Genomic DNA, 27,623 nt, shown 5'->3' with positions numbered 1-27,623 from the left:
TCCTGAGCAACTTGGGTATACATTGAAGGTCCCTGGTTTTGTGACAATCTGCAGGATGTATTGATTCTGTTCTCTTTAAGGGGTGAAGACAGAGAAGCTAGAAAAGGAGAGGACTTTTTCTTCTACATGCAGAGGGCAGAGCCAGGTGCTTGCAGTCCTCCTTTGTAGCGTGGTTTTGTAGGAAGCCATTGTGAAGAGGCCCAGGCAGCAAGATCACCCACTTCTTGTCAAGTTTTCATTGCACAGGTCAGCACTCCGGCAGCATCTGAATGCCACCATATAGACACTCCACTTTATCTTTTCAACTTCAGCACAGTTCCTTTGGCAGCCCATGAAGATTAACCAGATTGACCATAAATTTCTTTGCTCTGAGAAAGAGTGGAGAAACAGATGAGCCAGTCTGGACCTGAAACCTCTGCAAGGAAGCCTTGAATAGTTCAAGGCTCTGTAGGTCAAATGTGAAGGACTAGAAGATGTGGCAAGTTGGGTGTTTCCAAAAGAAGAACATTGGCAGAGCCCTTCAAAAATTTTCATGAAGAAAGATGGGGAGGTAGCGAGAGCAGCAATTCAGGGAATCCCAAGGCTCAGTTGTTCAATGGAGAATCTAAACACTTGTTTAATAGAAAGCTATGAATGTCAAGGGATCACTGAACTTTAAGGTTGGGAAGATAAGAAAGTCATGATGCTTAGTCTTACGCATTGAGGGCCATATAGCCAGTTCCTATTGCTGACACTGGTTCCTAAATTTCCCCAGTTTAGAACTATTAATAAGTGAGTCCAGGCAAGCACCAAGACAATAAGCTTCCCTCTGCACCCCCGACCAACCAGTTGTTCTCCAATGGGTGCAGTGTGGCTCTCCTCTCACCTCAGTTGAGCCTCCTCTATTTCCTTCAGGCTTCCCAAGACACTGGTTCCATAGCCACACCCTTTCCCTTACTGTCCACCTCCATCCATTTTTCCCTGTGGTATAGGACAGGGGTGGCAATACCAGTCATCCCAGGGATGTGACACTGCATGTGGTAAAGCCAGGTCTTCTTCTCACTAGGGTTGATTTTTGTCTACCGGCTTCCTCTCCCCATTCCACCTTCCCCAAATTCAAAACTTACTTTTGTAAATCCTGCCTACTGCACAGGCCTCGTTTTTATCTGCAGTACATATTCCTCTTCCTCTGGAACACTTCTCTCCTGGAAACTGGATGTGACACATCCTACACTGAACAGTGTCTGCAAATTCAGCTAGAGTAAAGGAGGCAAATAAAAATTAGAGTAGTCCTCAAACTACCTTGAAAGGGCCAATCTCCTCTTTCAGAAGTGAAGTTGCTTTGGAGCCCAGAGGGGTTTCCCAGAGCCTTTAGCAGGGCACCTACCTCTGTTAAAATAGGCTAGACCAAGACAGTGAATGGAGTTTATGGTCTCTGGAGTTTTAGCCTGAAAACAGGAGGGGAAAGAAGAGTGGAAGGATAATAGAAAGAGGAACAAAGTCCGGGCTGAGATGATCAGAGCAGATCTTGTTCATGCCTGCTAGAATTTTACTGTTTTTCGACAACTACTTTTTATTGCTGGTAAAGATAAATGGAACAAGCCTGCAGTTTTGTCTGAGATTTGACCCCTGCCTAGGGCTGTGGTCATCTCTCCTTTAGGATCCAGCCTATATCCTTAACCTGGAGTCATTCCAAGCCCTTTCTGTCCCTCCAAACTCTCACCCCCATCTCATGGGATCTCTGCACCTCTTCCCTACTTCCATGCAATTTTCTTCACCTCTTTAGGGACTCTCAAACTCCCCTATCCTTCCCTACAGCACGAACCCAAAGGATAAAGACAAATGCATATGTTTGGAGCCTCATGCCCTTCATTTTAATTGATCCCATGTGGCATTCTCACCTGCATGTGCCTGAAAGCTGACAATGGGAACATACACTCGAAATTCATGACAGTTCTACACTTAGGACATGGTCAGGCAGGGCCTGTTAAGTCATTGTTCCACTTCCTCCTTTCCTTTTTTCTTACCCTTCTTCACACTCACTGCTAGCCTTATCAGATGGCCCTCATCTTTTCTTGTCAAACCTAAAATCAGCTCTCATCCCAGCCCCACTGTGCTGGGATTGAGGGCACTGAGTATTGAAATTCATGTTTTGTCTCTTGGTTGCCTTCAACCTCTAATGCCCACTATGCCCAATGCCCCACTGGCTTCCCACACTCCCTCCCCCCATCCCCAATTCTGATCCATTTTTACTCACCTGGGAGAACTGGTTTTAGAAATGACCCAGGGAGCACTACAGGAAACAAAAAGAAAAAATAAGATACATTCTTTGATTATCTCATTTTCCAAACTCCGTCTCACAGCTTCTGTGGAAATTCTCTCCAAGTCCTCTCTAGTCTACCTATTTTCTCCTACAAGGGGAGGTCTAAAGGGCCTTGGTGAAGGATCTAGAGACATGACACATTGTGGATGGAAGGAACGGACTTAGAAAGACAGCTCGTCATGCTTCTGATACTATATGGCTCCTTCTAGAAGATCCTCTGTCACAGGAGCCCTGACCCATTCCAGGATCCTGAACACCCCAGGAACTTACATGGAAAGTAACAGAGAAAGGCGGAGAGTCCTAGCAGAAGGAGCTTGTCCATTTTGCAGGAAGAGAGAACAAGGTTAGGGCAGGAAGCTATGGGTGCCTATTTATATCCTTACCTGGTTGGGCTTCACCAGAAAGGGCTAGGGGTGGGGACAAAGTGGAAGTCCTACCAAAGCATACTCTATTCCTATGAAAACAGTGACTCTATAATTTCTCTTCTTGGCAACTTGGGGAGAAGAGAGACTGGCTAGTTAATTCTGGGCCTGATTGAGTCTAGTCTCACCACTAGAGATTTTTGATGCTGAGGTCTATGGTTTTCCATGACACCACAATGTGGGGGAACTCAGGGCTGAGATGTTCACTAAAGCTGAGAGAATGTACGAGTGCAACTAACTGGAATACAGAAAAGGAGGAAGAATCCTGTGCACAGAGCCAGAAAAAAAATGCAAATCTATAGGGAATGGAGACCAGGAGCAGGTGGAAAATTTAGGCGTGGATAGAGGATTCTCTTGAGGGGAGTAAGATCCCCACTATCGATTATCCTAGAAAGTAGCAAACCCTGGGATGAAAGAGGAGAGCTGAGGTGATGGGTCTTAGACTGGAGTGAGTAGGAAACTTGTTCCCTTTCTTGGAGTTTTCTAGTGGCTGAGACTTGGACTTTGGTTAGAAGAGATGAATGGGACTAGAGGGAGGTAAGCAGGTCCTCCCCACTTGATGTCAGGCTACATATGCATGAGGCAGGGAGGTGGCCTGTTTATTCTAAGAACAGCCGTATTGAGTGTCCCATTCCAAATTTTCTGTTAGTTGTAGTCACTTATTCCCAAAAAAAAAAAAAAAAAAATTCCCAAGCCGTCGGTAAATTGTAATGAGTGTTGCAGCTTCATCTCTGCTGTCTTTGGAGGGAATTGAGGAAAGGATCTGTATCCATGGTGACAGCAAACAATGCGGAATCAGCAGCAACTGAAAGCAAGCAGATTGCAAAAGGGCACGATGTTGTCCCCAGCCAAGCAGGGTGGTGGATTAGCCTGATGCTGGCTGAACTGGCCCGGCCCAAACAAGTGTGACATGTGCAATGTTTAAATATCACCACAAGAGGCCTAGAAGCAGTTGGGCAGGAGGAAAAATTGGATTTTCTTCAGTCACATCAGATGAGGGATAAAATTATTGCACTTTGAGCCTTCAAAAGAGGTATATTTTTATTTTTTATTCTCAAGATGGGGAAGCTGAGATACTGGGTTACATATGATTGTCATACGTATTCTGAGTTGTGATCTTCTGGAAAGCAGACAGTGTTTCTTATAGTTTTTCACATAATTCAAGGGACCGATATTATAGGTGTTTACTCAGAACTGGATGGTTTTTATTTATGCATTCATGTGTTCCTACAAAAAGCATGTGGAGAACTTTTAAGATGTGCCAGCCATTGGAACTAGATGAATAAGACAGTTTTTTGTGGAAGAGATTTTCTCCATCATACTTTGGGGGTTATTGTCGTTGTTGGTTGCCATTGAGTCTGTGTGCCAAAAGAGCAAACTGATATTTCATACTGGGAGGGAGAGGTATATATTAGTTAACTGCTTAACCAGGACACCAACTACCCTAGTGAAGCTTTCAAATGACACATTAAGTATTCATGTATCACTTACACACACACACCCATTCACCCACCTATGTCTTCACCTGAAATGGCATCATTGATTTTTTTTTTTTGCTCTGCATACTCAGGGTTTATACTCACTAGCCAATCTCTCTCTCCCCTCCCTCCTCTCATCCTCCTCCTGCCCTGACATTTAGCATCTTCTCTGCATCTTTACATTCCCTACCCCTGATTTTTGAGGCCTTCCCTTATTTCCTTACAGGATTGCTATATTTAATTCCTTAGCTAATGGTAGCTCACAAAGAGAAAGAAAAAACACTTCCGTTCCCTCTCCCCATACTAAAGAATCATAAGCTGGCCCCTCATCTAATTACACTCCTCTGTATTATTACATCACTTCTCCTGCTGCAGAAATTTCCTCCTCCCAGAGGTATCGGCCAGCCTGGACTCCTTGCCTATATTTGAACCCAATTTCATTGACTTACTTTTCTCTTCAAATTGCTTCAATTTCATACCCTTGGATCTCCCAAGGTACTTGATTTTCTTACTGGCCTAAATGCTGTCCCTTTTCCAAGTGCTCCTAGTAATTTTTCTTATCCTCTTAGGACACCCCAAAATCATTATTCTTATGTTGTAAATTCCACACCCATGACTTAAAAAGTATTCAGGAATCCCTTTGGCCTATTGCTCCAACCCTAATACAGCCTGTGTGTTTCCTTCAGCTCTCCTCCCTCCACCACAGAGTTCTGAAGGTACTATTAGTGCCGAAGAGTAAGCTCAATGTTGGACCTCACCTCAGTTCTGAGAGCAATTAGGTACCTAATCATTACGTTATATCTGTGATTAGGAGATGGTTATATTAGGGTTTTTAGTTTACACCTGCAATGTTAACATGGAAATCATTAAAAAAATTTCTTGAGTGGAAATTCACTTTTCAACCAGTTATTATTTTTGAAAGAAACACATCTACTCTTCACCAGGAATAGAGCAAAATATCCTGAGATTCATAGGTAATCTAGATATTTTCACACAATAACCTTTTTCCATACATTAATGGGGCTGGTGACAACCACCAGGATTTGAGGAAAGAGATCTCAGCTTAGGTAGATCCTACGTATAATGAGAAGCATAAATAAGATGAAGAACCCCAGTTCCTGTTCCAACGCAGCACCAATGGCATCAGGCTGCTGGTGTTTCCCAAATGCCCATAGACCTTATACTTATCAGGGAAAGAACAGTTTCTCCCAGAAGAGGTCTGAACAATCAGGTCAGAAATGCCTGCTTCTTCTTCCTCGAGTGAGTGCGCAGCATGGCTCTGGGTCACTGGGAACAGACAGGTCAGAGTGGTTCTACCATCTTCAGGGCCGTGAAAGATAAAGGAAATATCCATAGAATACATGCAGATTCAAGAAACAGCATGAAACAAGTGCCTCTGGTGAGCCTTTATGTGTGTCTTCTGTTCTACCAGCCACGAGGAGAGTTCCCATCCCCTAGAATTTTCTGGGAATCTCTCACAGTTGTTCAGTATGCCCTAAATTGCATAGATAGCTCCTTTCCACTCTGCTTTGGCGTAGAAAAGATAACATAAACACTGAAATGGCTAGGGAGGCAGGACTAGTATTTCAACTGCAAAGAAGTAGCCTACAATTTATCCATTTTTCCTGTTTACGGCCTGTAGCTTAAATACAACTTCCTGAACTTTCAATACGCTGCATCAGCAAGTCCAATTATCACCCTAAGAACTCTTTCTATGCGTGACCTCAGCAAGAAATTAGCTAGAGACTCCTCTAGTGCTTTCCATGGTAAACTTACCAGTATGTGAAGGCCAAAGAAATCTCTTTACAAAATGCCAGAACGCCCCAGGTGGCACACAGCCCTTGTATCACTGAGTTTACTACATTCTTTGTTAATGTCAGTCTCCAGACTGTAAATATAATCTCTCTGAGTTCAGAGAGGTCATCCCTGAACAGTTTAGCTAAGATTTCTCCTTGCTATTTTCCCCGTGTTTGTGTAAGTGTGGCCTTGTTATGTTTGTGAGATGTAATACACTTACCAAAAAGAACGTAAAATGTAAGTACACGCACCCCTCACGTATCAATATGGTTAGCTTCCAAAGACCAGGGTGTTATGCATTGTTGCCCTCCCCAAACTTCTTGTGAGTGTTAATGAGATGCGTAAGGTGCTCAGCATGGTGCCAGGTAAGACTAGAGTTCTCAACTCCAGATTAAAACTCTGCCAATGTGGTTCTATCACCAAGATATAAACTCCTTATACAATTCTGCTTTACTCTGCTTTTCATTCTACTGTTAGACTTTCACAGACAATTTCACACCAATTTTCACATCATGGGACTACCCTCTGTTGTTGTTCTTGGTAGGTGCCGTCGAGTTGGTTCCAACTCATAGCGGCCCTATGCACAACAGAACGAAACACTGCCAGGTCCTGCACCATTCTTAAAATCATTGTTATGCTTGAGCTCATTGTTGCAGCCACTGTGTCAATCCACCTCGTTGAGGGACTACCCTCTACTCTTCCCGAAGTCCATTAAACCAACTAGTAATAGAGATCTCTGCTGGAATAAGCCATCCCAGAAGCCCTTCATCCCTTTGGATCTAGTATTATCATTTAATAAGTCCCTTGATAGTTTTAACTGCAATTTTTAATGCATCTTCATCTCCACCCCTTACCTACTCTGCCAGCTACCTGCAAAGTTAACCAAACTCCTGACTCACAGTTTCTTCCTCTGTAAAAGGGTAAGTAATAAGCTTTTTGTTGCATGGTTGTCAATGAGGGTTTATGTGATGATACGTAGAGTGCCCTCCCAGTATTTGGCACACAGTTGATAAGAAAAAGCAAACACCATATGTTGAATATATACCCGATAGCTATGCACTCTTTCCATTCTCACATAAACAGTGTGAAGTCAGATATGACAGCTGTGGTGCAGAAAATCCAAGTCATCTGCTCACGATCATTAGAGCTGGTAAGAGAGAGTGATGGGATTCAAATTCAGGCCATCCCTTTGAATTGGCTTTCTCAAATACATCATACAATGACCAGCAATTTTTCTTTCCAAAAGTCCTCAAAGAGCCCCAAGAAGGCAGAGGATTCCCCTGTGGAAAGCCTGGCCTCCTCGTTGGGCATCCTGTGTTAGGGACTCTCCTCCCTGCCCCCGGGATTGAAATGTCAAGGTCCTAAAGGGATTTAGGATCTCAGACATCTGAGAAATGAAATGACTTGAGGACCTTCGCCAGACCTTTCTGTCCCCAGTATTCTTTCTTCTTATTTGGTCCTTATGGAAACAGCCATGAATTTTTTTGCAAGGGGTTATTCATTAGAGTTGTTGCTGTAACCCATTCAGGGCCCCCAGATGTCCCAGCACAGAATCACCCGCTTGCTCACTCCCATCTGGACTTGGGGTTTAGCCCCAAGCAGAACAGTAGACACAGACGACTGGACCTTCTGGCTCTGACCCAGGCCCAGACAGCATTTCAAAGTTCCATTACATTTCTTCCTCACTTCAGGCTCCTTACTCTTGTACCTCTTGGTTCTCTGCAGATGGTGTGGGTAGGGGGTTGGGAGTGAAGGTGTTTCTGAATCTTGATGTTCGTCCAGGAAAGAATGAGTATAATGCAGTCTGGAAGAAAACCCCTACACATCAGCTCAGCATCTCAGGCAAAATTTGTGATGTAACCACGATTAAATGGAACTGTGTCTTTTACTGACAAACTGTTGCAATAGCTTTGATTGCAACAGAGGAACACATTTTTCTCCCACTTGGTGAAGACTACATATTCCACACATCTTTTTGGACACCTCAGGATGGAATATTCGTACAGGTATGCTGAAAAAGGTGGGAGAATAACACAAAGAGACCCCAGGTTAGAACTGGAATGTGACAGGGAATGTGGCTGAGTGATCAGTCCCTCCCCTCCCTCAGGTCCCCTGTGCCAAGTCTGAGACTTGAAGACCCTGACACAAAAGAGGACTTCTCTATACAGGGCAGCTCACTACCACACTCCTGCAACACCCACATATACATGTACAGTGGAGGGGCTGTAATGCTCATACACTGCTAGGGACAGAGTCATTGACTATCAGAGATGGATGGGAGTTTGGAGGTCATCTATTAAAATTCAATCATGGGTACAAACGGGAAATTTGAGCTCAGAGAGGGGAAACAACATTCCCAGAACCCAAGGCCATCAGAGTTAGTGAAACTAAGAATCGTGATTCCAGATCTAGTACCCTTTTTTCCTCAGGCCAAATCTTAAAACTCCCAGCCCTTCTCCGTCTCCTGCCCCCATCTCACCTCCAGTGAAATATTTAGAATACACTTCTTTGGTCTGGCATGCAAAGTCTGGATATTTGGATAGACAGGAACCCAAATTCTTTCTGCAGGTCTTTCCAACAAACTCATCACAGGAGGTGCAAACTGTAGATCCCCTTGTAGAATCTGGACATTATGTCAGAACCATGGAGTGAGACCAGGAGATGCCAAGTGGTGGGGGGATGAGAGGAGAGACATGGTGAAGGTGTCTGGGTTAATGCTGGGGTCCTAGACTTTTCAGGCACCCATTGTCAGGCCTTGGGACCTATGGTGACCATCTTTTCCAGGGGTATCTCTCCCTGCAGAGCCCAGGTCTATAAGGGAACCTGGATTAGGAGTTATGGGGTTACCAGGAAGCCCTCTGAGCTCTCCCTTTTCAGGATCAAAATGCAGCTGTGGCATCTGAAGGAGATTCTGAGGTGGACATTTCATGGCTGGTAGGGCTAGGCAATGTTGGCTGTGAAAAGACCCGTGATTGAGTGGAAGGAGGAGGATTTATCTTGAGTTACCTACTCTGATATGGGCCTTAGCTGAGAGAACAGGTACTTTTTCTCTCTAACTTCTTCCTCTATTGACCCCAAAGGATCCTTTATCTCTCTTTCCCCTCAAACCTCCCTCCTCACACCTTTTCTGGGGTTAGAGTTTGGTGAAGCTAATGAACGGCAATAACAGCAGGGTCTCAGAAAGAGTTTTCATTGTGGGAAACGGAATTTTCAGCTGCCAGAGGCTAAAGACTCCAGGATCTTTCTTCCTGACCATATCACCCTGCCTATTTTGCATCCATGCCATGGGACTCACCTTTTATGGGAGACCAGCACAGTACCAGGAGGGCTCCTGGGAGCAGTAGGAACAGGAGCCAGTCCATGTATGTTGAGGAAAGCAGCAGAGGGAAAGGATGATGAAGCAGGCACCCAAGGTCCAGGAAGGGTTCTGTAATGGTGTACTGGGCAGGATGTGGGATGCTGATGAAGCTGCGGTTACCTGCTTAGTACTCTGCTCTGTGAGTTATGACCTGGGCTTTAAAAGCTACAGTTCATTCACTTGTATTGGGAGGCCCTCCAGGAGAGTGGGTGTTCTACTTCCTTTCCCTACTCCACGGCCACCCAGGGCCTAGAACAAGGAATTTGCATTGTGAAAAGAAAACAGTAGTCTCCAGGGAAGAGAAGATAGTCACAACCTCAACCCCAAGCCAGCCTGGCATTTAAGTGCAGCAGAGATGGGACCTGCCTTCAGGTGCCACATGTCAAATAGGAAAACAAACCCACGGAGACGTTTTATCCAGAAAGAGGAGGGGGAAAGGGGAGGAGTTTACAGTAATAGGGTAAATACTCTGAGCATAAGAACAGCAAGTACCTTGAAGAGTTAGGAGAAAAATATTTTCTTTTATAGGGACTTAAAGCAAACAAGGCTAAAAAAAATTCAGGTGTGGGATGAAACAGTGACATCATTAGATAGTAAATCAGCATGTTTTATGCTGAGGCCACCCTGTTATCCCAGAGAAGAGTAATATGTTGGCTCAGGCAGAGGGGGCCCAAAATTCAGGAACTTGGGGAAAGTAGAGAAGCTTAACCAAAGTTTGGGTAACAAATATTTTACTTATTACGGATCAGTGGGGACAAGCAATTGGGTTACTCATTTATAAGGCAAGGAATGGGAATTTGCAGAGTATATGTCTGGCCTTGTCATAAGTAAACATCTGTGAGTCTTATCTAAGTCATGCGGTAAGGGTGATTATTTGTTGGAAGACATTTTTCTGAGCACTAAAGTTGCGGATTTCTTTAACCATCACTGTTTTTCAGTATCACAGGGTTCAGGTAAAACTCAACATTGTCTCACATTTTCTCTAATCATTGGACATCTTACATGTCATACTACCAACTACTAAGCTGAGCCCTGGTATAAGGCTTTACTCTACAGGCATACAGACTTTAAGCCGCCTTCCCTTTGAATAGTTGCCATGGTTTCCTTAACACAATCTTTTTGTTTAAGTTTGCGTGAGTAAAACAGAATCATTCTAAAATAGTGCTGATCCTTTCTTTTAATTTCTCTGCCCACAATTTCTCCCATCTCCCAAATGCTGACTACTTTGTTCTTATATCACCTATCCTATGGTTGACTCACCTCATTGGAAATCTGATACAGTTACATCTTGAGTCCCTTGCCCTAAGTCTGTTTTTGAATAATAACTAAATTTGTAGTCCCCAACTCCATTCTTATCAGGCTGAAATCTGGAATAAGCTCATTCTTCAGCCTCACCTGAGTGATCTCTCACTTCTCTAGCCCAGTGTTATGTGATACGGCTATATCATGAAATACAACACAACGCGTGGTTGTACTATGCATTTGTCCTTTGGGAGTAGGGTTGCAAACATTTCAACATGTTTTATTCTTCCTTCATCTTCGTTTCTCTTTTCCCTCACACAGCTCATTAAGTCCTCCTGTTCTTTCCCATGACTTTTGATAGCTCTTTTCTGACCATTTCTCTGGATATAAACCAAGTCTCAACTTCTTTAGCTTGGCTTCAGTGGTATCTTTGCTGGCCTTTCAGTTAGTTTCTTTGCTCTCTTTCTAAATATCTCCACCTTTAGGTGGGTAAATTAAAAATATATTGCTTCAGTAGTAGACTTCAGAAGTCTATTCTGAGGCCTACTATTACAGAACTCAGTTTCTTTCAGACAGTTTCACAGTAAAGTCTACCCTTTTCAGGGGAGGAATCAATAACCAGAGACTAGGTTGGAAGAGCAAAGACTCATGGAGGGAGTACCATGTAAGGAATCATAGGACTTAGCTGGCTAGGTGGACTCAAAATTAATGGCATTCTGGAACAGAATTTCAAATTCTCATATACTCTAGACATTCCGGAGCCATGGGGACTGGATGAACCCCTAAAACTATTGCCCTGAGATTATCTTTAAAACTTAAACCAAAAAAACCCCCTGAAGTCTTCTTAAAACCAAATAATTGTTTAGTTTAACTAGTAAAAAATGTCTGCCTTAAGCATTATGCTCTTTTAAGAACTATCTACATGGGATCAAAGTGACAACAGCAATTTGAAAGATTAGATAGGAAACTTAAGGGGCAGTGAGCTTATGTTAGTAGGCAGGAACAACTCAAAAAAGGAGGGTGAGAATGGTTGCACAACTTGAAGAATGTAATCAACGTCACTGAATTGTACCTGTAGAAACAGTGGAATTAGTGTATGTTTTGCTATATATATTCTCAACAGTAACAACAAAATAAATTAAAAAAAAGATCAAGGCATTCTATTATTAAAAAAAAAGGTGCATAAAAATTGGAGCTTAGAAGATAAGTCAAAATTCTATAGATTAAAAACTGTATCACAGATTGGAGTTTTTCCTTGTAATATCTTTTCTTGTTTTGGTATTAGGGTAATACCGGGCTCACTGAGTATTTTAGGATAAATTACTTCCTCTTCAACTTTCTGGGAGCCTTTTTATACTATTGGCATTATTTTTTCCCTAAATGTCTGGTAGAGTTCACCAGTGAAGCCCTCTGGACTTTTCTTGTGTGAAGGTTTTTAAATACAAATTCAGTATCTTTAATAGACAAAAGCGTATTTATTTCTTCTTGAATGAGCTTTGGTAGTTTGAGTCCATAGCCATTGCCCATTGCTTCGCATAATAAGCACTGTACAAGTGTCCCTATTGTACTTTGTTGTGAGAAAGAAATATCTTTTAGTAAGACAAAAAAAATACTGTAGGTTCATTTCACTCAAAAATCTACACTATAAAATGATACGATTCAAAAGATTCAAGTGACAACACATACGCAGAAGGAATAAAAACATCAGCATTGAAGCCCAGGAGCCTTTCTCATTACACTCCTCTGTCCTTCAAGCGACTACAATCTTCTAGCAAAAAGTGATAATCATTTTGAAAGGTGTCTCTATATTTTATATCTAGTTATGGAAATGTCTGATAAGTTTTGTCCCACAGTTAAATGGAAGATTCTGCCCTCCCTCAGTGGCTCCGGTGAGGAGCCATAACTGAATTGCTGATATCTTGTATTCCAGCGAAGATTCTTCTTGTGATTCTGTCATGGTCAAGGGGACCCTGTGATGCAAGCAGCAGAGTAAGCCATACTGCTTGCAGCCCAAATGCCTTGCACTGCCGGATGGTCAAGGTGAGTCCTCAGTTACTTTCAATGGAGGTCTTTGAGGATAGCACTGAGACACTGACACCAGATGGTTTTAACCTTGATGTATCATTATACCTATTTTACAGGTGAGGATACTGAGGCTAAGAAAAATTAAGTGATTTGCCAAGGTCAAAAAGCTAAGGAGCAGAGTGGGATTGAACCCGGGCCTTTCACCAAATTTCATGTACTTTTTAACCACTCTGTCAGAAGAAAGGTTTAAAACATTTGGCCCAGGGTCTGAGACAAGCAGAGGCTCTTCTAGCATTTTTCCATTTCCTTTTCTTTGAAGCATTTACATACCTCTCTGGTGTCTGAACAAATGTAAGTGAGTTATATATTATGATATTCTGGAGTACATGTTTTCTGCAAGGAAAGCCTGAGAGATTGGCCAGTGTATAAGAGATCATGAGACTATTCAAGAAGGCAAACATAAAATTCAAGTGTAAAAGCAAAGAAAGAGAAATACAAGTTCCAAATGCCTTTGTGTCAGGACTCACGGGGTATCTAAGTACAGCAGCCCTTGGTAAATCCGAGAAAGAGGAGGCATCAGGGTCTCTATCTCCTTCTTTTGGCCCTTTAGTGAGTGCACTAACTTCATGGTAAGGATCAGCATGAATCCAGTTACGACCCCAAATGGATCCAGCCTTGGTCTTCCCACATCTCCCCTATCCTCATTGCCAGCCACCTACGTGACACTTTTGCTCTCTGACTCTAACCACCTAGATTTAGGTCATAATTTGCATCTTAAAAGGGCTCTATTTTATCCCTTTGATGGACTGCCCACATAGTCTTTTTCTATGACCCTCGGCCACGGAGAACTGAGTCTTCACACAAGTTAGGACTCTGTGTTTCCAACTGTCAAATGGGCAAATCCCAGTCCCTGCTGGCTCATTGCCGCTTTTGGGTTCATTAATTCCCTAGAATGGCTCTCAGAATTCACGAAGACTACCTATACTTACAGTTACTCATTTCTGATAACCAGAAAGGATACAAATGAAGAGACGCATCAGGCAGAAGACTTCCATGGTTGCAAGAGGTGTGTCACTCTCCCGAAAGCACGTACTCCTGCCGATCTAGGAAGTCCACCTACTTCCCTGTTCATAGTCACCGTTGGGACCTCACTGCCTATGTGAGACTGGGGTCTGAATTCATAGTATTGATCAATTGAATCAATGAATATGTATGAATGTTTGCATGGTGCCCCACTCCCTTGCTGAGTTTGGTTGAGCAGGTTGATGTTTGGCCCTCCCTCATTTGCACGCATCCTCAGGCACAGCCAAGGGGTTTTATGTAATAAAGGCACCTCAGCTGCTGGGGAATATCCAAGGGCTATCTTTCAGAAACCAGAGAAAAAGGCCAAATCGAGTTCTTTGTATCACACTGTGTCTTCAGGACTCTGGGTGGAAAAAGTCAGTGCCTTCTCCCTAAGCTCTTGCCTTTGCAAAGGAAAGAATTTTTTAAAACTAATTCACATCAAAATGTTTTTTGACTGGGTACCCTCCAGCGTGATATTCTAATTTATCTGGTACATATTTACATACTTATTGAGGATCTCAATATTCCAGGTTTTGTGTTAGAAAAAGCAATACTGAGATATGGTAATTCTTAACTCAAAGGAATGATTCTGATGGTGTCAGGCTCTGTGGCATCTGGGTAAAACCATAAAATAATAATAAAATGTTGCTGTTGTTGTTAACTGTCATCGAGTTCACCCTGGACTCATTGTGACCATGGAATGAAATACTGCACAATCCTGCACCATTCCATGATCGGTTGTGGATCTAAAAATTGTGACTCAACTTGCCAGGCCTTTTTTCTAATCTGTCTTAGTCTGGACACTCTGCTAAACCTATTCATCCTCATAGCAAGCCTTCACTGACAGATGGGTGGCGACTGTGCTAAGGATATATTGGCTGGAATTCAAGCCAGCTCTCCTGCACGGAAGGCGAGAATTCTATCACTGAACTATAGGTAGCCACCATTTATCAAATGTTTATCATGTGTCAGGCACAAAAAACCTTCATGATTGTCATAGATTGAATTGTGTCCCCAAAAAATATGTGTATCAATTTGGCTAGGCCATGATTCACAGTACTGTGTGATTGTCCACCATTTTGTCATCTGATGTGATTTTCGTATGTGTTGTAAATCTATCCCTGTGATGCTGATGAGATGGGATTAGCAGCAGTTATGTTAATGAGACAGGACTCAATCTGCAAGATTAGATTGTGCCTTGAGCTAACCTCTTTTGAGATATAAAAGAGAGAAGCGGTCAGAAAGACATGGGAACATCGTATCACCAAGAAAGAAGCACCAGGAGCATAGCGTGTCCTTTGGACCTGAGGCTTCTGCACAAAGAAGTTCCTAGTCCAGGGGAAGATTGATAACAAGGACCTTCCCCCAGAGCTGACAGAGACAGAGAGCCTTGCCCTGGAGCTAACACCCTGAATTTGGACTTCAAGCCTACTAGACTGTGAGAAAATAAATTTCTCTTTGTTAAAGCCATCGACTTGTGGTATGTCTGTTATAGCAGCACTAGGTAACTAAGACAATGATTATCCTCATTTTCTGATGAGGAACCAAAGCATGGTGATGTTAAATATTTTCAACAAGGTGTCACTTCTAGTAAGTGGCAAAGTTAGAATTCATACCCAAGCCTCTTTAACTTGATGCATTAGCTCTTAATCACCGTGAAAGGCTTTGATCTTCAGTTCAAGGAACACGCTAAGCATGTTTTCATGGCTCAGTTCTCTAATTGAAGGATACAGACTTATGGAGTTTCTTAAATAATTTACTGTGTGATGTTCTAAAAAGAAAAGGTACAGAATTATATTTGTTATTTCATTTTATTCTAAATAGCTATTTAAATATGTGTTAACTAAGACAGAGGGCTGGTTGTGCAGTGGTTAAAGCCCTCGGCTGCTAACCGAAAGGCCAGCAGTTTGAACCCACCAGCTGCTGCACAGGAGAAAGATATGGCAATCTGCTTCTGTAAAGATTATAGCCTTGGAAGCCATAGGGGGCAGTTCTACCCTGTCCTATAGGGTCGCTGTGGGTCGGAATCGACTCGATGGCAGTGGGTTTAGTGAGATTTTTTGATAACCAGTTTTCCTTCAGTTAGGGAGGCAGGAGAAGGAGCACAGGCTTCAATAAATCAGATCATCCAAAGTGGGAATCCCAGACTCCTGAGCAGGTCATTTTACCTCTCTGAGTCTCAGTTTTTATCTGGAGAAAAAAATAATAAGAATTATAATGCCTATAGCATAGACCTTTTATGAGGGTTGAATAATTAAAAGAGAAAATTACCACCTTTATAAATACGATCGAGCCCTGGTGGCACAGTTGTTAAGAGCTATGGCTGCTAACCAAAAAGTCAGCAATTTGAATCCACCAGCTACTCCTTGGAAACCCTATGGGGCAGCTCTACTCTGTCCTATAGGGCGGCTATGAGTTTGAACAGACTTAACAGCAGCAGGTTTGTTTTTTTTAAAAAAGAAATACCATGTATAATTACTATATCCACACGAAGAAAATTAAGACAACTGCAACCAGAAAAATGAAACCAATATAAAGTATAGGATTGCTGAGAAAAAAAAAAAAAAAGAAAAATTCCAATATTATTTTTAAAAACTAATTATGAGATAAAAGAGACAGCGGTGGCTTAGAGTAGAAGTGGTAGGAAATGGTGAAACTTGGAAAACACTTTGAAGGTAGAGCTAACAGGGCTTGCTAATAGATTGTGAGGTGGAGAAGGGTGGGATAAGGGGAGAAAACAAAGGAATCTAGGATGACTCCTAGTTTTTAGCCTGAGCAACCGGGTGAATGCTGCAGGTTATTGCTGAGATGGGCAACACTGGAGAAAATCAGGATTCAAGGCAGGTAGAGGGTGTTATGTGGGAGCGAGACGAGATATGAAATCAATAGTTTAGTTTTGGATGTATGATTAAGTTTGAAATATCCATTTAAGTGGAGATGAGAAGAAGGAGGTTCGGTATTAGCCTGAATCTTGAAGAAGTGTTTAGGAAAGAAGATAAAGATCTGTGCACCAGAGTGTGCAGAGGGAACCTAGAGCTATGAGATGAAATCACTGGGGAAGATAATTAATACGGCAGGAAGGCCAAGAAATGAGCATGGCATATCACTTATATAACCTCAGGGTTTGGGTACCGAAAAAATATTAAAAACCTGAACCTCGAGCCACCAGGTATTATTGTCAATAGCATGGGTAATATTATTGATGTTCTTCTGTACAACTCTTGGAATTCCTGGGTGGTACAACATTTAAGCACTTGGGTACCCACCGAGATGCCCAGGTCTTCATAAGGTTAGAAAGGTTGGAGGTATGAGTCCAGCCAGAGGTGCCTCAGAAGAAAGGATTTGTAATCTACTTCTGAAAAATCCACCACTGAAAACCTGATGGGGCACCGTTCTACTCTGACAAACGTGGGGTTGCCATGAGTCAGAATCGACTCAATGGCAACTGGTTTCACTGGTACAGCTTTTGTGAGCCTACCAGTATCAAACCAAAGCCAAACCTGTTGAACTGCCCCATAGGGTTTCCAAGGAGTGGCTGGTGGATCTGAGCTGCTGACTTTTTTTGGTCAGCTCTTAACCACTGCGTCACCAGGGCTCCACCAGTATCAAGGTTGTACCAAATAAGCTTGGTCTTTTCTGTCTGGACTTCTGATCATAGGCTATATTCTGACTCAGCTGCTTGCGAAGAATCCTCCTGAGTGAAGTTAGATTTGTGCCTGCTAGTTCTTTTTTCTAAGGAGGAACTCAGGAGAAAAGCCGGCATCTGGATAATGAAAATGCCAGATGTTGGACCTTATCCTATCATCTGAATGTTGGCACTGAATGGTGGGAGATGAGATAGGAGATAGAATGGTAAACCACAAGCAAATGATGAGAACTGAGAAATATCTTGAAAATTAAACAAAAAGAAAACTATATTATAGATCAAATTATGCCCCATTATATCTGTGATACTTTAAAATTTGAAATTATGGCAATCTGGGTATTTCGATGGGTACCCATGCAGTGAGTCCTTACCTGAGTACCTTTGAATATGCATTCCAGACTCCGGTTTGGGGAAGGGGCTTTTTGGGGATAGGGAGAGAGAATGGAGGCGTTACAAGAGACTCACTTTTTTAAAAAATTTGTGAGCGTACATCTTCGAGAAATATCTAGAGACTTGGAAAAGAGGTTATGTCCTCTTTCTAACCTTCAATTTTCAAAATTTTTGGTACATGTTTAAGTCTTTAAAATTTGCTTGTACCTTCTAAATGTACCAAAGAAGTTACCATCCTTCCCTCTTACTCCCTCCCCATCCACCACTGAATGCTGCCCAAAGTCCTAGTGCTGCCTCGTTCTAGTGCTCCTTGTTCCCTTCTCACCTGACTGAGTTTTCTTCTCTCATCTGCCGCCCATTTGTGCTTTAGTGATAAGAAGCTTCCTCAGGTCAAGGCCCCAAGAAAAAGATGTCCTGTTCCCCTAACCTCAGAGGCTGGATCTCAAGCTGTTCCTGGAACAACAGTGCTGGGCTGATAACAAATGCACACCACTGAACCACTGTTTCTGGCACCCATTTCCCATTCTGTCTGGGTCTCATGAAACCCTGAGGAAGCCCCTGTTATTGTTGTCCCCTCTTGCACATAGGAATCCAGTCTGATTTTCCCCGGCATTTTGGATCATGACCAGGGGACTCATCTCTCAGGACCTCCTCTTCACTTTACTTACACAACAACCCTTCTGCAGTGCCATTATGTTATTTTTTCCTCTGAGCATTCTCGCATGTTCAAGTGCTTAAAACAATGTGTCTTAGTCATCTAAACCTATATCAGAAATACCACATGTGGATGTCTTTAACAAAGAGAAGTTTATTCTCTCACAGTCCAGTAGGTTAGAAGTCTGAATTCAGGGCGCTGGCTCCAGAGGAAGGCTTTCTCTCTCTCTCGGCTCTGGAAGAAGGTCCTTGTGATGAATCAGTCTTCCCCTGGTCTGGGAGCATCTCAGCATAGGAACCTCAGGTCCGAAGGACATACTCTGCTCCTGGCACTGCTTTCTTGGTGGTTTGAGGTCCCCCCTCTCTGCTAGCTTCCCTTTCCTTTTATCTCTTGAGAGACAAAAAGTGGTGCAGGCCACGACCCCAGAGAAACTCCCTTTACATTGGATCAGGGATGTGACCTGGTAAGGGTGTTACAATGCCACCCTAATACTCTTTAACATAAAATTGCAATCACAAAATGGAGGACAAGCACAGAATACTGGAAATCATAGCTCAGCCAAATTGATACACACATTTCTGAGGGAACATAATTCAATCCATGACACATTGTCTCTTTCCAGCTCCCAGAGCTTCCTTCCCTTAGTTCTACAGGAAGCTCCAGCACCCTACCTCTGCTGTAACAGTCTTCATGCACACAGAGGAGCAGAGGCAAAACTTTCTTCACTGCCCTTGACCTGCCTGAACCCAGTGATCATAGGATTCCATTTCAGCGGATTTAATTCAACAAAGCACTTACACTTTGGTAAGGAATGGTTCCAGAGTTTGAATCTCATCTCCAACTCTCTCTACCTCACCTCCTGAATAAAGGGGATAATATCTTCCACATAAGACTATTGTGAATATTAAATTAGAAAACATTTAAAGCGCCCAGTACTGTGCCTGCCATTTGGTATGTGAGCAATACATTTTAGTTTCCCACACCTGTGATGCACTTAGCATAGTGATAGCCAGTGGGGAATGAAGGTGGGAGGTGATGCAAATGACATCTTGTAATGATATTGGCCCTCAGAGAATTTACAGTCTTTGAGAGGAGACAAAATGAATATAGCTGAAAACACTAAATATAAATGAATCTGTATATACTGTAAGCTCCCTGAAGGCAAGGATTGGGCCTATGTTTTATCACCACTATATCCCACACCCTGGCAGAGTGCCTTGCATATAATAGGTATCCAGTGAACATTTGATAGATGGGTAAGTGAAAATAAATACCTAATACAGAGCTGAACTGACTGAGCAGGCAGCAAGATGTGTGGTATAGAGAAGGAATGCTGTGAAGGGCTGGAGAAGGAGAGGACCTTCCCCTCTCCTCCTATACTCCCTTCTTCTAACTATGTCAATGCTCTTTTTGTTAGACTTTAAATTTCTTAAGGATAAAAACTCACATGAATTAATCTATTCTGGTACATTGATGATCATCACACTGATAAGGGTGGTGCCATGAGGAACCTAACCCAAATCAATGGATGTTTCCCATTCTACAGATGAGGGATAGTAGACCACTGACTGCCACAAAAACTCCAGACTCTTTGGTACAGAATGTGCAGAGTCTATTGTGATCAACCTGCCACCAAGTAGGTAGCTGATCACCACAAAGAATAGTGCCGTGTTGAGGGTTCAGATTTTTTTTTTTTTAATTGTACTTCAGTTGAAAGTTTACAGAGCAAATTTGTTTCTCATTAAAAAATTAACACACAAATTTTTTTTTTGTGACATCGGTTGCAAGCCTACATTGTGTCAGCACTCCCCCCCTCCTTTCCATTTTCACCTTGGGTTCCCTCTTTCTATTCATCCAGTTTACCTGTCTCTTCCCACCTTCTCATCTTTGTTTTTGGGCAACCCTTGATCTTGTATACTTGATTTGTCTAAGAAGAACATTCCTCCAACGTTATTGTTCATTTTATAGGCCTGCCTAATCTTTGGCTATAAGGTGGACTTTGGGATTGGCTTCAATTCTGAGTTAGAAGGGTGTCTATGGGCCATAGTCTCGGGGGTTCTTCCAGCCTCTGTCAGACCAGTAAGTCTGGTCTTTTTATGCATTTGAATTTCTGTTCTATTCTTTTCTCCTGCTGTGCCTGGGGCCTTCTGTTTTAATACTAGTCAGAGTGGTTGGTGGTGGTAGCCAGGCATCTAGTTTTCTGATCTCAGTGTTCTGTAGGCTACAGTTCATGTGGTCCATTAGTCCTTTGGACTAATTGCTCCCTTGAGTATTTAGTTTTGTTCACTCTCTTTTACTCCAGACCAGAAGAGACCGATCCACCACACATCTGTCAGTTTGTCATACCGTGGGGGCTTGCCAGTTGCTGTGATGCTGGAAGCTATGCCACTAGTATTCAAATATCAGCAGGATCACACATGGTGGAGAGGTTTCAGCTGAGCTTCCAGACTAAGACAGACTAGGAAGAAGGGCCTGGCTATCTACTTCTGAAAAAAAAATTAACCAGTGAAAACCTTATCAATAAAAAAAAAAATATATTGTCTTATATAGTGCCGGAAGATGAGCCACTCAGGTTGGAAAGCATTCAAAATACAACTGGGGAAGAGTTTCCTCCTCGAAGAGGAGTTGACCTTAAAGATGTGGATGGAGTCAAGCTTTCGGAGCCTTCATTTGCTTATATGGCATGACCCAAAATTAGAAGAAACAGCAACAAGCATCCATTAATAATCGGAAAGTGGAATGTGCAAAGTATGAAAGTAGGAAAATTGGAAATAGTCAAATATGACAGGGAATGTATAAATATTCATATCCTGGGCATTAGTGAGCTGAAATGGACAGGTTTGGCCATTTTGAATAGGACAATCATATCGTCTACTATGCAGGGAATGACAACTTAAAGAGGAATGACGTTGCATTCATAGTCAAAAAGAACATTTCAAGATCTATTCTGAAGTACAATGCTGTCATTGATAGGATAATATCCATACGGCTACAAGGAAGACCAGCTAATAAGACTATTATTCAAATTTACATACCAACCACTAAGGCCAAAAATTAGGAAATTGAAGATTTTTACCAACTTCTGCAGTCTGAAGTTGATCGACCATGCAATCAGGATGCATTGATAATTACTGGAGATTGAAATGCGAAAGTTAGAAACAAAAAAAAAGATCTGTGTTTGGAAATTATGGCCTTGGTGACAGAAACGATGCCAGAGATCTCATGATATAATTTTGCAAAACTAATGACATCTTCACTGCAAATATCCTTTTTAAAAAACATGAACGGTGACTATACATGTGGACTTCGCCAGACAGAATACTCAAGAATCAAACTGACTACATCTGTGGAAAGAGACAATGGAAAAGGCCAATATCATCAGTCGGAACAAGACCAGGGGATGACTGTCAAACAGACTATCAACTGCTCATATGCAAGTTCAAGTTGAAGCTGGAGAAAATTAGAACAAGTCCATGAGAGCCAAAGTATGACCTTGACTATGTCCCACCTGAATTTAGAGACCATCTAGAATAGATTTGATGCAATGACATAAATTATTGAATACCAGACAAGTTGTGGAATGACATCAAGGACATAAATGAAGAAAGCAAGAGGTCATTAAAAAGCAAGAAAGGAAAGACAAAAATGGATGTCAGAAGAGAATCTGAAACTTGCACTTAAACATTGAGTAGCTAAAGTGAATGGAAGACATAATGAAGTAAAAGAGCTGAACAGAAGATTCCAAAAGGCAGCTTGGGAAGACAAAATAAAGTATTATAACAACGTGTGCAAAGACCTGGAGATAGAAAACCAAAAGGGAAGAATACGCTTGGCATTTCTCAAGATGAAAAAAGCTGAAGAAAAAAGTTCTAGCTTTGAGTTACAATAGTGAAGGATTCTATGGGGAAAATATTAAAAGACTTAGGAAACATCAAAAGAAGATTGAAGGGATACACAGAGTCATTATAACAAAAAGAATTGGTCAATGTTCAACCATTTCAAGAGGTAGCATATGATCAGGAACTGATGGTACTGAAGGAAGAAGTCCAAACTGCACTGAAGTCACTGGTGAAAAACAATGCTCCAGGAATTGATGGAATATCAATTGAGGTGTTTCAACAAGCGAATGCAATGCTGGAGGTGCTCACTCATCTATGCCAAGAAATATGGAAGACAGCTACCTGGCCAACAGACTGAAAGAGATCCACGTTTATGCCTATTCCCAAGAAAGGTGATCCAACTGAATGCAGAAATTATTGAACAATATCATTAATATCACATGCAAGTAAAATTTTTCTGAAGATCATTCAAAAGCAGCTGCAGCATTATATCAACGGGGAACTGCCAGAAATTCAAGCCAATTTGGAAGAGGACACAGAACCAGGGATATTGTAGCTGATGTCAGATGGATCCTGGCTGAAAACAGAGAATACTAGAAAGATGTTTGCCTGCATTTTATTGACTATGTAAAGGCACTAGACTGTGTGGATCATAGCATATTATGGATAACATTGCAAAGAATGGGAATTCCAGAACACTTAATTTCCTCATGAGAGGAAACTGTGCATAGAGCAAGAGGCAGTTGTTTGAACAGAACAAGGGGATAATGCGTGGTTCAAAGTCAGAAAAGGTGTGAGTCAGGGTTGTATCCTTTCACCATATCTGTTCAATCTGTATACTGAGCAAATAATCTGAGAAGCTGGACTATATGAAGAAGAATGGGGCATCTGGTTTGGAGGAAGATTCATTAACAATCTGCGTTATACGGATGACACAACCTTGCTTGCTGAAAGTGAAGAGGATCAAAGACCACAGCCTTCTGTATGGATTACACCTCAACATAAATAAAACAAAAAACCTCACCAAAAAAAAAAAAAAAAACCCTCACAGCTGGATCAATAAGCCACGTCATGGTAAAAGGAGAAAAGACTGAAGTCAAGGATTTCATTTTACTTGGATCCGCAATCAACACCAATGGAAGCAGGAGTCAAGAAATCAGAAGATCCATTACATTGGGCAAATCTGCTGCAAAAGACCTCTTTAAAAAGCTGAAAAGCAAAGATGTCACCTTGAAGACCAAGGTGCTCCTGACCCAAGCCATGGTGTTTTCAGTTGCCTCATATGCATGTGAAAGCTGGACGATGAATGAAAAAGAATTCATGCCTTTGAATTGCGGTGTTGGCGAAGAATATTGAGTATACTATGGACTGCCAAAAGAATGAACAAATCTGTCTTGGAAGAAGGACAAACAGAATGCTCCTTAGAAGCAAGGACGGTGAGATTATGTCTCACATACTTTGGACACATTATCAGCAGGGATCAGTTCCTGGAGAAGGACATCATGCTTAGTAAAGTTGAGGGTCAGTGAAAAAAAGGAAGATCCTCAGCGAGATGAATTGACACCGTGGCTGCAACAATGGGCTCAAGCATAATGATTGTGAGGCTGGCACAAGACTGGGCAGTGTTTTGTTATGTTGTATGTAGCGATTCTATAAGTCAGAGAGGGACCAGTGGAGTATCTTAGATGGCTGCTCACAAGCTTTTAATACCCCAGACGGTACTCACCAAAGTAGGATGTAGAATATTTTCCTTATAAACTATGTTATGCCAGTTGAACTAGATGTCCCCTGAGACCATGGTCCCCAGCTCTCAGCCCAGTAATTTGGTCCCTGAGGGAGTCTGGATGTGTCTACGAAGGTTCCATGACCTTGCCTGGGTCAAGTTGTGCTGACTTCCCCAGAATTCTATCCTGTCTTACCCTTCACCGAAGTTACCACTTCTATATTGTCTAGTTAGTGTTTTTCCCTTCCCACCCTTTACCTCCCAAGTAACCATCAAAGATTGTTTCTTTCTGTGTGTAAACCTTTACATAAGTTTATACAATAGTGGTCTCATACACTACTTTTCCTTTTGTGGTTGACTTTTTCACTCAGCATAATGCCCTTCGGATTCACCCATGTTTAGAGTTATTTTGCAGATTCATCCTCGTTCTTTATTGTTGCATGATATTCCATCGTATGTATGCACCACAGTCTGTTTATCCATTCATCTGTTGATGGGCACTTAGGCTGGTTCCACCTTTTTGCTATTGTGAATAATGAATGCTGCAGTGAACATGGGTGTGCATATGTCTGTCCATGTGATGACTCTTTTTTCTCTAGAATGTATTCCTAGGAGTGAGATTGCTCGATCATATAGTATTGCTATTTCTAGCTTTTTAAGGAAGTGCCAAATTGTTTTCTGAAATGGTTGCACCACTTTACATTTCCACCAGCAGTGCGTAAGAGTTCCAAGCTCCCCGCAGCTTCTCCAACATTTGTTATTTTCTGTGTTTTGATTCGTTCCAATAATGTCAGGGTGAGATGTCATCTCACTGAAGTTTTGATTTGCATTTCTCTTATGGCCAGTGATCACGAGCATTGCCTCAGGTGTCTGTTAGCCACCTGAACGTCTTCTTTGGTGAAGTGTCTGTTCATATCCTTTGCCCATATTTTAATTGGATTATTTGTCTTTTTGTTGTAGAGGTGTTGGATTTTCCCATAGATTTTAGAGATTAGACCTTTGTCGGATTTGTCATAGCCAAAAATTTTTTCCCAGTCTGTAGGTTCTCTTTTTACTCTTTTTGTGAAGTCTTTTTTTATGTTTTGGCATTTTATTTTTTCTTCTATACAGTTAAAAATAAAATGAACGTTAGTACAATTTTTACAAATATTTTGTTTATTTTAATGAAGCTGATATAGACAATGTCCGTTTAAATCCTGTATCCCAGGCCCAAAAGTACAAATAAAATTTAAAAAAAAAGAGCCGTGTTCTGTTACGTACACTTATGCATGAATAACTTTATTAACTGTGAATGAAAACTAGAACTTTTCTAGGGTCTCCTGACAAGAATTTTATTTTAATCTTAAAACACTTTGTCTCTTCAGTGAAGCCATCTTTGGAGTTAGTCATTACTCTCACCATGTGTCATCATGACTCCAATTTGATATTCATTTTCTTTAAGTCCAGGCCCTCAGATTTGAAAAGTAGTTTCAAGTTAAGGAAAGGTTATTTTTCCACAGTTCAATTCTCTGAAAAACTTCCATCTCCCACTGAAAGTCATAGTTCAAGAGTGAAACAATTACATGCTAGAATTTCAGGGCCAATTGGGAAGTCATTATGAACACTTGCATAGATCGATCTTAGTTATCCCACAAGCCTGAAGATGCACAGTCCTGGAAAAGGTAACATCTAGGTGCACACATGTAATTTTTAAGAAGGGGGCAATATGAAGAGGGCTGAAGTTTGATCACCAAAAATCAGCACAATGAAAACAAAGGATAATGAATAATGAATACTAGAATTCAAAATACCAGATGTTTTAAATAGAGGTGCCAGTTTTCAATTCCATTTTGAACACTGCATCACAAAAGAACTTTAAAAAAAAAAAAGGATTAAGGGAAAAGAAAAAAATTAAAAGACTATCTAAACTGTTGAATGATTCTCCTCCCCCCCCCCCGCCCCCGTTTGTTCTGATAAATTTCAATCACTTCTTCTCCATTCCCAGTTCTTTTGGAGTGTGATTATCAGCAATTCTCTGACCTCCAAAAAGAAACCTGAGTGAATTAATTGGAACTCTCTATCTTTGACAGCATGATTCTTTGGGTTTCTTGAGATTTGTTGTTATATTCACCTTGAAGTGAATCTCACTGCTATCCTGTCCAATGACTTTGAGTTTGATGTATTCTCCTTCTTTCTTATCTCCCAAGTCCTCAGTTGAAGGTTTTGCCTCCTGGTCAAACATGGTGATGGTGGCTTCACCACACAGCAGCAACCTCTGGCAGGCAGAATCTCACTCTAGGGTTTACCAATCCATCTCTCTTCCCCATAGCACAACAAGGAGGCTCTGTGAAGTCTTTTGATGAGCATAAGTGTTTGATTTTTAGAAGATCTCAGTTATCTAGCTTATCTTCTGATGTTTGCGTATTGTTAGTTATGGTTTGTGTGCTATTTGTGTGTGTATTAGGGCCTCTGATGTTGACCCTGTACATTCTCCCATGATCTTTATAGTTTTTGGTCTTTGATCCATTTTGAATTAGTTTTTGTGCATGAGGTGAGATGTGGGTCCTGTTTCATTTTTTTTAGAGTTGGACGTCCAGTTTTACCAGTACTGTTTGTTAAAAAGACTGTCTTTTCCCTATTTAATGGAGTTTGAGCCTTTGTCGAAGATCAGATGACCATGGGTGGATAGATTCACATCTGAGTTCTCAATTCTGTTCCATTGGTCAACGTGTCTGTCGTTGTGCTAGTATCAGGCTCATTTGACTACCATACCTGCATAGTAGGTTCTGAGGTCAGATAGTGCAAGTCCTCCTACTTTATTCTTTTTCTTCAGTAGTGCTTTACTTATCCGGGGCCTCTGTCCTTTCCATATAACGTTAATGATTACTTTTTCCATTTCATTAAAGAACACTGTTAGTATTTGGATCAGGATTGCATCGTGTTTGTAGATTGCTTTGGGTAAAGTTGATATTTTCAAAATGTTGAGTATACGTATCCAGGAGCATGGTAAGTTTTTCCATTTATGTAGGTCTTGTTTGGTTTCTTGCAGTAGGGTTTTGGAGTTTTCGTTGTATAGATCTTTTTTTTTTTATTAACTTTTTTTGAGCTTCAAGTGAACATTTACAAATCAAGTCAGTCTGTCACATATAAGTTAATATACATCTTACTCCTTACTCCCACTTGCTCTCCCCCTAATGAGTCAGCCCTTCCAGTCTCTCCTTTCATGACAATTTTGCCAGCTTCCAACTCTCTCTATCCTCCCATCCCCCCTCCAGACAGGAGATGCCATCACAGTCTCAAGTGTCCACCTGATATAATTAGCTCACTCTTCATCAGCATCTCTCTCCCACCCACTGTCCAGTCCCTTTCATGTCTAATGAATTGTCTTCGGGGATGGTTCCCATCCTGTGCCAAAAGAAGGTTTGGGGACCATGACCGCCGGGACTCCTCAAGTCACAGCCAGACCATTAAGTATAGTCTTTTTACGAGAATTTGAGGTCTGCATCCCACTGATCTCCTGCTCCCTCAGGGGTTCTCTATTGTGCTCCCGGTGAGGGCAGTCATCGATTGTGGCCGGGCACCAACTAGTTCTTCTGGTCTCAGGATAATGTAGGTCTCTGGTGTATGTGGCCCTTTCTGTCTCTTGGGCTCTTAGTTGTCGTGTGACCTTGGTGTTCTTCATTCTCCTTTGCTCCAGGTGGG

At 41.8% G+C, this 27,623-nt stretch overlaps 1 protein-coding gene across 1 annotated transcript; it reads right to left on the bottom strand.

Annotated features, from left to right (window-relative positions):
* Positions 1 to 213: 213 nt before the first annotated feature.
* Positions 214 to 26,163, bottom strand: PATE1 (prostate and testis expressed 1). The gene is made up of 4 exons (XM_003417480.1): positions 26,053 to 26,163; positions 1,367 to 1,427; positions 1,107 to 1,235; positions 214 to 368 (listed from the first exon to the last, which is right to left on the bottom strand). The coding sequence occupies exons 1-4, from the start codon at positions 26,161 to 26,163 to the stop codon at positions 214 to 216; spliced, it is 456 nt and encodes a 151-aa protein (XP_003417528.1).
* Positions 26,164 to 27,623: the final 1,460 nt, after the last annotated feature.

Source organism: Loxodonta africana, chromosome 15 (genome assembly GCF_030014295.1).
Source record: "Loxodonta africana isolate mLoxAfr1 chromosome 15, mLoxAfr1.hap2, whole genome shotgun sequence".
Lineage (NCBI taxonomy): Eukaryota > Metazoa > Chordata > Mammalia > Proboscidea > Elephantidae > Loxodonta > Loxodonta africana.
This window is presented reverse-complemented; position numbering and strand designations above follow the sequence as displayed.